Source organism: Pteropus medius, unplaced genomic scaffold (genome assembly GCF_902729225.1).
Source record: "Pteropus medius unplaced genomic scaffold, Ma_sr-lr_union100, whole genome shotgun sequence".
Taxonomy (NCBI): Eukaryota; Metazoa; Chordata; class Mammalia; order Chiroptera; family Pteropodidae; genus Pteropus; species Pteropus medius.
Window position 1 is genome coordinate 20,436,718 of NW_024340849.1, and position 12,187 is coordinate 20,448,904.

General features: G+C 36.8%; 1 protein-coding gene across 1 annotated transcript in view; it reads left to right on the top strand.

The window, feature by feature from the left end:
* Window positions 1-12,187, top strand: part of SKOR2 (SKI family transcriptional corepressor 2) — a 40,075-nt gene that overhangs the window by 8,907 nt on the left and 18,981 nt on the right. Inside the window, 2 exon segments of the mRNA XM_039838540.1 lie at window positions 8,028-8,093; window positions 8,470-8,568. Of these exon segments, the coding sequence (XP_039694474.1) occupies window positions 8,028-8,093; window positions 8,470-8,568 (165 nt within the window).

Sequence of the window (12,187 nt, forward strand, 5' to 3'; positions counted from 1 at the left end):
TGTACAAAACTATGAGATAGTTTGATGTTTAAATTGTTAAATTTAAAAGTTTCCATAGATTTAATGAGAAAATCCAAATGCCGCAATCTGAAATATCTTTTTTTTAGGAACTTAATTTCCTACATTGCAGTAACAGCTAGTATTTATAATTGTCATACAAATTTTAAGAATTTTAAGTTAACATTTTAACAAATGTGCCTACCCATTAGAAATCTAAATGCATTAAAACATTCTGATTCCTTCATAGAGCTATAGTCTCTTCATTTCATGTATATTAATAGTCTCCGTAGATTTGTTAGAAACTGACTTTCTCTTCTTCATCATCCTCCGATTTGGATGGCTGGGCTGGTTTCATTTGAAAACAAGTTCCTCCTGGCCTTGGAAAGGGTTTGTCTCCCCCACGCTTAGTAAGTTCAGTAAACCCTGAAAAGTCATCAGAACCCAAAGGATGATAGCCAGAGTGGATAAAAATAACGGAATCCATTGTTGTTTGATATTCAGATGAAAATATCAAAAGGAAGGAAGCAAAAGTATAGTCAGGATCGGTGTTCACATAAAATTTCCACAGTGCCTGGAGCTCAGGGCAGTACAGTCAATAGTTATGTTGATAATAACACCTAGTCATACTATTGATATATTACAAGTCCCTTCCTCACAATAATTAATTTGATACAGATTCCCAGAGAAATTTGTTCCACATTGATTTTCCATATTACAATTTCATTCTCATATTCTTCATGGAAGTACGTAAGTACTAGGTTATATCATACTATTATCCTGTATTGAATGGGAAACAGGTGGACGGGATGAAAACATATTATTGAAATGAACAAATGTTCAGATGAAAAATGTATTTTGTTAAATTTATCTTGGATCATGGGCCATAAGAACTTTATCCTCATGGTTTCTTTGCCGAGCATGTGGAGATGATGTTTTAAACACCAGGATTCATTAAGGAGCTTGGGTTGCTGTAAGACTTGGTGTATCTCCTTCTTTCCTTGCTTGTAGGAAAGATTAGTTGATGGTCTTCGTATTGGAATGTGCACTTGAGGAAAATCCGAGGGGGCACCCAACTAACTGGCCTATGTTTTGGTATTAATGTGTTTACTTGGAGCCAGACTCCATGAATTCATTTGTTTAGCAAATTGTCAAAAATCCAGAGGAACAAAATAGATTATGAACACTGTTAGCTGCTTTGGGGTGGTAGCAGTAGGATACTTTATGCCCTGCTCATGAATAGAGTCATTTCTCTCCCGTGCAACAAGTGTTAACTTTCACATGTACATGATAGCATTCCTTTGTTTATTTCCTCAATTACTCTCCAAACATTTCAGAATGCCTACTATGTACTAGGCACTTTGCTAGGCCTGGGGATTCGGAGATAGAATCAACAGTGATTCTTGCTCTCAAATTGCTTCCAATTAAAAGGAGGTGACAGATCAGCTGTAATGTAGCATGAATACTATAATCTTAGTCTACACAAATACCATCCAATAAGGTTTATATAACCATGTGTCCTTTAGCCAATGTTTAGTTCAATCATTGTTATTGGGAAATATCAGTATTTTATTTCGGTACATGTACAGTATAACATAAAAGAATAAAATGTCTTTTCAAACTACCTAGGAAGTCACTAAGCGATTTTTAATTTTTGTTTGAATTTCTCCACCTCCCCCATCCCCCGGCAGTCATAAATATAGGTTATCAAGAAATTTCTGTGACCTTTCTCTAAACAAGTAAAAATGTAGACTATCTTTAAATGATCGATACTCGCTTTAATTGATCTCTGCTACAAAATCAGTTTAGCTGCAATACTTAGTTCCAGCTGATTTTTTAGTTCATCATTTTAATTAAGTTTAGCCTCCCTTCACCTTTCAGCCTTACTGGTAGCTACTATTCAGCAATTTCAAAGATATTACATTTTTAAATGATTTTTTAAAAACCTCCCTATTACTGGTTATTAACCTTACACACAGCAGATATTGTACTTCTATATAACTAGAGATACCAAACATGAAGTTTTTAAGCAGCCCAAAGTCCCAGAAGCCAGTAGAACTTTTATGTATAGGTCTCCTTAAAGTTAGACGCATGGCTTAAAGCCAAGTAATACAGATAAGGGGGATGGTAGTTTGGTCAAAATATTGCCTACTCAAAAAATAAATGGCAGCATTTTCTTGCAATCCTAGACTAAAGTTTTGCATATCTGTTTTGAATAACTTTAGTGAAGTTAAGCGATTTGAAATCGAATGCAGTGAGATAAATTGGTGAGACAGCTCAAAGCTATTGCAGGTCAAGGAAATCTCGTAAAGTGGACTCATCCACAATTTCAATCCCCTTTATTGTAGAAATGCCGGCACCATTGGACTCTAAGTGTGGCTGCATCTTGTTATATGTATAGAAGTTTTAAAATCAATTTGATTTCACTGGTATGATTCTCTAGTGTACTTAATATGCTGTGGATGGATTCCTGAGAATAGTAAGAAGCAGTTACACTTCTCATGAATATATAGCAGATGAGGCACTCTGATTTATTATTCCATTCTATTTTCGAACATGCTTATGATTTTTTTTAAAAGAAGAAAAGAAGAAAAACTGTAAACTGGTAGATCTGAATTTTAATTCTCTCACATATTAGTTAACTTTAGGTATGCCCTTTAACTACATTGTGCCTCAGTTTATCCAACTGTAAAATTTGATAAAACCAGCCACCATTAAATAACTACTGATGTCTTTATGAACAATGAATTTTGAGGTGTTTCAATCAATGTTTTCAGAATTAAATAATCCCCATATTTTCAGATATCAATTTCTTTTTATTTATGAAAAGTGTCCCTTCTTACTTATGATTTTTAAAAAATTATATGAAACTCAAGGAAACAGAGAAGGACAAAGAAAAACTCTCCAGAAAAAAATTAAATAGTATGAATTGGCAACACAAGTTCTAAAACTCAAGAGAATTCTAAATGAACTTAAGATTCACTAATCAAAGATATTTGATTCAAGAAGCAATGTGCAACTTACAATAAATTTTGGTCATGAGTTATAGTTTGCTGTAACTCCTCAGTTTACTATAACCCCATGGATATTAATCTTACTCTTGCTCCTTTTTTTTTCACTAATGAAGTTAATATTTAGTAAGTTCATTCTGTAGCATACCCTCTCCAGTGATATTGATTTTTTTTCTTTTCTGTTCTGTGACCTCACTAAAGTGCCAAATGTCACAGGGGAAGCATTTAATGTAGAATTTAACATCAAAAAATTAGCAGAAGTCCATGTCCCACCGATAGAGAAGAAAATTATTTAACTCTGCTTCCTGTATAATTGATTTTTTTAATGCCTTAATGCAAAGTGTTCTTAAAATCCTCTTTAAACCATATGTTGTGCTAAATTTTGGTTATTGTTAAATATCCTAGTTAGGCTAACTGTAGATTAACTGAGCCCATTCAAATTGTAAGATAGATTGTTAATGAAAGAGAAGATAAAAATTTCAGAAAAATCTAAATTAAATTCAAATTATAAAACTAAAATTTCTCATTAAAATCCAGAGTGTCTTTAGGAATTAAACATTATAAATGGAATCTTTGTTCAACAGATCCCAGGCCCCGTGCTGAGGCTGTTGGGAAGGGAGAAGGCAGAACTTCTGCCCAGTACTGAGGGCATGACAGTGCGCCGGGAGCTACAGGCAGAGACTTTTCATAGTTTGGCTAGCAGATTATGCTCTCCCTTCCAGGGTCTGCTCCTCTGCACCAGAATACACTAAGCAGCACGCGAGTCTCCACCGACTGTAGAAACAACTGGATGTTTGACCAAAATGTTTTATTCTTCATCCCAGTGTTAGAGTACCCATATTATCTCGTGTATAGACACAGCCCCAAACAGAAATAGTTTCACTGACTACATTTACCCTTGAGTGTACAATTAAATAACACACTTTTTTTTCTATAAAAGGAAATATTTTCTCCAGATGTTTTCCATCAAGTATTGTCAACAACAGTTGATAAGGGTTACCTGTACGATGGTGATAAGATCTGTAGGGCAGGATCTGTCTGCCCTCAGAAAGCAGATTTTCTGACTAGGGAAGACTAGACTTGCATCTGTTGTAAAACGCCAGAATATCGGGTACATAGTGGCAGAGTAAAGACAAACGGCACCCAGCGCTTCAGCTCAGGAAGGAATGGATCTGCAGCATTTGTAGAAGTTGGGAAAGGCCTTCCAGGAAGATAGGGATTTGGGTGGCATGCTGATTTTGGATGGACAGGGAGAGGAGGGGAGTGGGCACCTTAGGCAAGAGAAACAACAAGCAGAGCCAGCAGATGTGAGAAATAAGCCCAACTAGAGTAAAAGGTTGGTGTTTGGTGGTACAGAAAGATAGCTCAGCTCAGCCAAATGGGACAAGATCATGGGGGAGCCTGGAGGCTCTAAGGGAGTAGAGTAGAATTTAGAGTAGTTTCTTCAGTGTAGACCATGGGAGCCTTTGCAGGTTCTTAAACAGAGAGAGGTGTGACATAGTATTTAGGAGAAAGTTTTGCCCTTGTACTGCGAAAGGTAGTGAATGAATCTATTGGCTTTTTCTTGGTTCTTTTTCCTTTGGATACTGCAGTCTCCTCTTCATCTCCTATTTACTACTCATGTCTGCTTAAACATGACATATCATCACATCCATCCCTCTTATAATTCAGTTTCTGATGGCTGTGTGAGGGCAGAGCCAAGGGTGGGGTAAAACATTCACCTGGAATATGGGACCACCTTGTGCCGGAGGACCCCAGAGAGACCAGGGAAGCAGGAACCATGTGGCCCCAAGCTCTTTGGACTTTGCTGCACTCAGCAAAGTGTAGTTTCCCTGATGTGACATGAAGCTGCTTCTACCCTCCAGGGTGAGCAGGACTCACTGGCAAGAATGCAGGCCATAAGGAACTAGCCTCGCAAATGTGCACTCGTGCTGGTCTATAGACATCTCTGAGTAGCATCTTCTGGTCACATCAATCCATAGGATGCACTTTATACCCTAATTATCCATAACTCTCCAAATTTAAGCCACCTGACTGTCTGACAAGATATATTTTAAGCCAGACCACCAAGAAAGATGTTCATGCCACGTTATAATTTTCTCTCCTGTATCTCTACACAATTAAGTTCTCTATGTCCCCCACCCTGCTGCCTTTTGTAAGTTTTTAAAGGGAATGTAATGGGAAGGAAAGTAAGCATTTGGGGTATCTCCAAACCCATTCATTAATTTTGGAACAATAAAATGCATTTAACCTGATGGAATATTTATAAAACTTAGAAGCTCATTGTCAACTAAATCTCATTTATTTAATCTAGTATTAGACTGCTTTTTTTTTTTTAACCAGATGGAAAACATTAGCAGTAATAGTGAACAAACATATTCAGGCTCCCAGAGGTCATTTTTAACCACCATTAACAATCTGGTTTTTACAGATTAGTAATATACAAAAGGCAACAGTCCAGATATACAAAAGGCAGCTGAAGCGTCTGTGCTCCTTATTTACCTAACATTTACCCATTTTTAAAAGCCCTTTGTAAATGAAACATTTGAATCTAAGCTCAAAATTGGCAGATGTTACCCAGAAGTTACAGCAAATATCTCTTTGAAATAGCACTGATGTAAAATATTAATAAAACTCCTGCAATACTGATGAAAAGAAAAGCTTATGATTAATGTCATCAGCAGATTTGTCTGGGGTTAATACGGTTTCCATTTGCTAGCCATTTGCTTAATGGTTTCATACCTATGGAAAGCTCCTAATTGTGAAGTGAAAAAGGAATGCATTTTTAACGTACCATATCTTTATTTTTAAATTTAATTATCTGATTGAAATGTAATATAAGATAAACAGTTCACAAAATACACTAATGAATCAAAAAAGAATCTGGTCTATAATGCAATAAGCATATGTTTTCTAGAGCTGCCTATTCAAAAACAATATATCTCATTTAAATCATGTTTTGAGTGGTCGGGAAAATTGTAGAATGATAAAATCTCATTATGCCCTGTAAATGGATACAGAGGTATGTGCATGCTTGTTTCTTTTGTCCAGGCGCGATACTATGTGAGTATGAAAGATCTACGCACTTAACTGGTCTCACTTAAGTGAGAGACTATAGCAAACAGGCAAAACTGCACAAAATATGCACCTTCATTTCAAAATACCACTTTTCTTGGTTTACATATTTATGATTTGTAATCAACCTTCATGTTGCTGTTCTTTAAGGTAGTAGTATTTTATAGGAATGATATTAAGGTCTATGTTTAGAGTGCTTCACAGATATCTCATTATTTTATCACGTGGAGAAGAAAGCCAAGGTATTAATGTTTGAAAGCCTGTAGAGAGAGGACATGTCCAAGATGAGAGTGGGGAAAGAGGTTGTACAAATATGGTCTAAATAGTAGAGAAAATGCCTGCCATTAAGGAATTCATGGATGTCAAAGATATTATTGTCCTAATGATGGGGGGCAGGGAAGCTCCTTCCTATAATTATGCACATGTGCAAGAATATTTGCGTAGTATATTTACATATATGTATTTATTATACACATATATGTATACATGCATACCTGCACACATATACTCTCAACAGTCATCAGGTGGAATGCAGAATTGCCATCTATGATATCATATTAAGGATTTTCCTGTCTGTCCTTGATATTGTAGGCTGCTGCTTTGAGGAGAAATTCTGTCTCTTTCTTTGCAGGAATTTTTACCTTGACAGTGAACTCTCCCAGTATTCCTACAAGTGCCCAGGGCCATTACATTCCATTTCTTGCTGAGAAAGGGAAATGAACAAATAGTGAGGAGAGAATTAAGTGATGCATTCTGGGCTGTGCTATAATTTAGGATTGATAACCTTCTAGGGTTTTTTTCAGTGACAAATGAAAACACTTTATTGAATACCTACTATGTGTGCAGCACTCTGCTAGGCACTGGCCATGCAGTAAAGACAGAGCCCCTACCTTCCAAGTAGACTACCACCTAGCAGGTGCAGAAGGCAAGGAAGCAGACAGTGCCAGGGACACATAGGAGGAAGCTAACCTGGGAGGGAGGGAGCGTGGGGGAATTTATGAAACCTTGGCGCACTTTTGTCTGTACTACCACACCTCTTTAGATGAAAGTGGAAAGCTTATGACATTATGTAGATAGTTGCAGATAGCGGGTTAGAATTTGAAAGCAAAAAAAAAAAAAAATCTGGTAAGTCGAATGATTGGAGTTCTTTGTTTTATTTGTTTTCTGGATTATGTAGACTCAATTTATGAGTGCAGATAAATACATTTTCTTACATTGCCATCACTCTAGTTAGCACGTAAGTAAAATAGGCAAGAAAAATAATCTTAACTTTTAGCCACAATGTAGTTTTTATTGGTTAAAGGCAAATAGTTAAGAAACTATCAGCAAGCATGTGAATATTACAAAGTAACATAACTATTTCATATCTCTGTTTTAGGTTGATTTAAAAAAAAAAAATACTACCAGTTATTAGGAAATTGCTTATAAAGTCTCTCCCAAGGACAACTAAAGCCTCCTCCCCCTTTTTTATCACTGCCCCAAATTTTGGTCCAAGATGGCAGGAGGTGTCTGCTGCCTTAGTCCTGAGGGCCTCCCAACTGACAGCAGGCTTCTTCACTTCTGGAAGGAGAGGGACTTTGATTGGATTTCTTCCAGAAATGTTGGCTATTCAACCTCCTCTCTTGCCCATTGTAGCAATTACTTTCGTTGTAAAGGGTGGACGGTGGCCACGGCTGGAAAGCGGGGGTTATCAGCAGGAATCTCCTTTCTCAGAGCTGCCACCACAGGCTACGTATGTACACTGTGCCCTCACTTTCTCTAGCTCCCCGCCATGCTTCAGGGGAATGGTACACAGCAAATGAGGACATTTGGCTCTAAGGACTTCCACTTTCAAGTTATATTAAATAATAAGCGCTACTATAGATATAAAAGAAAATGAAGAGAAAATCTTTTAGAGAATAGCCTACCCAAAACTAATATTTTTTTTCCTTTTTTTTTTTTAAGGTGAACACACACAAGAAACGAATTCACCTCATTCACTCAAAAAGGATGTAGAAAATATGGGCAAAGGTAAAGCAAAGTTTTAATTCTGTAGAACTTAGCTTTAAAAGACTATAGAGATAATAGGAGGATATTTTTGTTCTACTCCATATTTTAAGCTTGACAAGCAACATATGAATAATATATGGACCATTGGGTGGATATAATTGAGATTAATGCATACATATCAATCAATACATGACACTGTAATATAATACTTTAAAATAATATATTACATTGATTTATATTCATGGATTTCTGCACAAAATCTATCCTATGTCTATGCAACACTTTTTAAACTGGTAAAATATTTTGTCTTATAATAATAAATTGCCATATCTAACAGTTCTCTGGAGAGTTATTTGTAAAGATTAGTAAAATGACTCTTCATTTTTTTCTTTATTAGAAGAACTTCAGAAGGTTTTATTTGAACAAATAGATTTGCGGAGACGACTAGAACAAGAATTCCAAGTGTTAAAAGGAAATACATCTTTCCCAGTATTCAGTAAGCAATCACTTTTATTTCATTGCATTATGATATTAGATGACATTGCTATTATTAGGCTTAAGAGTGTGCTTGGAAGTATTAAGTGACTATGTAAAGCACCATTTGGTGTTCCCATGGTTTCTGTCTAAATATTTGGAATTTTTAGTCTGTTATTTATGCTTCGAATCAGCTCACAGATGAAATTTCTTACAAAACCTTTCGTGTTTACTGTATTTGGTATATATGTATCTGTATATATTGTGTATATTTAAAATATGAATGCAAATATACCATTAAATATGTAGATGTATTTAAATATTCAGATATATTTAGATGATATATTTTTTAAAAAAGAATTACTCAAGTATTTTTATTCTCTAAAGTAGGAAAAATACAGAACAATTAATTTTTATCCTCAGATAGTGCTAGCTGGAGAGCTGCTTGGTACTTGAGATATGTATAAATATGAAGATTTAAAATTTGACAATTTGATGTACACATATTTTAATTGAAATTGGTATAATTTTAGTAGTTTTGGATTCTCCATTAATATTTAATGTCAAAATCCCATTCCAACATTGGCGGTAGGAGATATTATACTGTAAAAACTATTGATTCTACTCCCAGAATTCTGGAATTACAGAAAGACCTTATGTATGTGGCCAGATTTCTAATTCACCAGACTTGGTTTGGGTCGCATTCGGACAACTACATCACAATAGTGTTTTTTCAAGCTTTTTGTAGTTTTACTTGGTCATATTCCTCTCTCAAGAGAAGGGAGTGTGAGAAAGAAAATAGTATGAAACTTATATTTTAAATTATGTAAATTTAATATAAATTTTTTCTCAGACACCTTTTGGAATGTCAGCATGCTCCTTGTTTATTAATCCAGGTATCACAGAATGCATGTTGGCAATTTCTGTGCTAGTCATAGACTAGCATCTAGAATAAGATTTTTCAGAAATCACGACAATTTTAATAATATGAGCATGAAGGTCTGCGTTCACCAGGGCTTCTCCACTGTAATCGTCAGCACGATTGAAAGATGTACCCTCTCGGGTAGTGTTTTTGAATAGTACAAAGTTCCTGGTAACATGTCACACTGAGCTCCACCAGAACACTTTGCACAGTAAAAACAAACAGGATGCATAACAGAAGAGAGGTCCGATCGCAAGGAGCAACAGGGCCTTCCAAGTCTGTGCTCTCTTAGTATACCCACAAAGGAAGTTTGGAACTCAAGGTGCTTCAGTATTTCAAATTTGGAGAATGCTTGCTGAGGCTTGGAATAAGACTGGAGGGAGGAGAATGGCCAATAGCTTTTGATAGTATATTAGGAACATCATGACGTTTGGAGTTGTGAAAAAAAGAGAAATGTATTTAAAATATCTTTGAAACCTAAAAAAAAGCAGATACTTGCAAAGGATTCAGGATTCTGTAATTTCTGAAAGTGTACCTTAAGACAGAATGTACCGTTCCTTGCAGCGATAAGCAAACATTGAATGATTAGTTTCCCCTATAAGCTAATGTTTATCTAATTGTTGAGTTTACAAATCTTTGCTTTTAGATTCAGCAGAGCAGGTCAAAGCCCGCTGAATCCCTAAAGTGCCCACCTTTTATGATCCAGCATAGCCATAATTTATCCTATTAACAAAAGCTAATTAATCATTTGAACAAATTAATTTTTCATTATTTATATATTTTCCTTATTAACTGTTCTACTATACATGTATGTGTTTCTTTTTCTTTTTTTTTTTAAGTTAAAATGTTATAGTACATCTGGCCAGTTTTGATTCAGACCTGTCATTCAGCCTTTTGAACTGAATTCAGATGAATCCTCTGTGATTACCACATATATGAAACACTCCAATTAAACAACAAAAAAATTTTCTTCTTTTTTATCTGCAGTATACTCCATTGACCAAGGAAGTGGTGTGTGTGTGCACAAGTTTGAATAATGCGTGGTTTCAACACACCACAAAGAGGCAGTTAATTTCACACCAATGAAAATAGCAGATGCCCATTACGTGTTGGTTAACTAAATGTGAGAGGCTGTGAGGCTGGCGGACAGATTTAGATGGAAAGGGGAAAACAGAACTTTGTAAAGCCACATGAGAAGGAAGCATAGAGGAATCGCAGTTGGAGTTTTGCAGAGCTTTTTACTAGGAGGTGGGCAGACACTCACAGGCGTGACACCTAAAATCCAATTTGCTTAAAGCACTGGGGAACTAGGCTAAGCTATCGCGCGTGACAGTTAAAATCAAAGTGACCCAAGATCACTTTGAGGTCTGCTACTTCCTGGTTGTAGAACCTTGGAAACTATAAAATGGGCCAGATAATTTCTATCTCATAGGAGGAAGAGAGGACTAAATGAGAGGCTCCACATGAAAGGCCATGCATATCGCTAGCATAGGATAAACTGCTATGATGATGGGGATAACAAAACAGGAGGAGGAAGGGGAAATTATTAGCATTGAGCTCTAGAAAAGCATTTCTAAAACAGGTCCAAATTTCCGAGTTTCTCATGGGCTTCTTGTTGTGGTTCTGAGGGTTAATGGGGACCACAGGAATGAATAAAGGTAAGGATAATGATCAGAGGAAGGAAGAAGAGAAGGGAGGAGGAGAAAGCAAGTCTCAAAATGGGAGCATGTGGGGAGCAGGACGGGACAGAGATTGAGAGGAGGAAGGAAAACAAGAGTGTCTCTCCACTTGCTGGGATGGAGGCTTCCAGAGCTGCTCTTCATAAATATTGTCCAAGACCCTGATGGAGAAATACGGGAGGAGGACAGAAGCTAAAACAGGAGGGCCAGGCAGGCATTTGCCATTAGGGCGGAGGCAGAGAAGCACAAGGAGCTTAGTAGCGAGGACTCCCGATGTGGTCACTGACTCCCGGACTGAGTCATCTTAGGCAAGTTACCTAAGCTCTTTTTCAACAGTAAAACAATGCTACTACCTACCTCAAAGGGTTACTGAGAAGATGACATGAGTGAAATGTATAAAGTATTTAGTACAGTGACTGATACATAGTAATATGAGTTGTTGCTGCCATATTCCATTTTAGAGTTTGATACTTACAGTCCTGCAGGGACTTTATAGTAAACCAGCTGATATTAGAAGCCAGAACTTCTAGAAATTTATTGGGCTATAGTTACAGAGAGTGGAACAGGCAGTAAAACTTGATTTGATACCAGACCATGTTGTTCAGTTGACAAATTGGATAGGACGTGAGAAGAGAGGTAGGGTGGGTATCCTAAGGAAAGGCGGAAAAAATGTATTCTAGAATTGGGCGGAAATAGGTGTTTGGAGGGAATGGATGATGAGCTTCACCGCTATGAAGGTCGCCTTGAGATGACGATAGGACAACTGGTCAAATGTCCTGCAATGACAGTCATGTTTAATTGGACAGGAATAAGTGATTAGAGCTCCTGTCCCCAACATGCCACCATTCCAAACTCTCCCACTAGTGACTGGTCTAATCATTTTTGCAGCTATAAATCCATAAGTCATTTGTGCCACTGCTTGGCGTCCACCTTCCCTAGCGAATCTGTCTCTTCTTTCCCCTTCTCCTGTAGCATCCTTCCTTTGTGATAACATCTGTTCCTTTTTCGTTTCACTCTTCCCACCAGCCACTAGCATAACC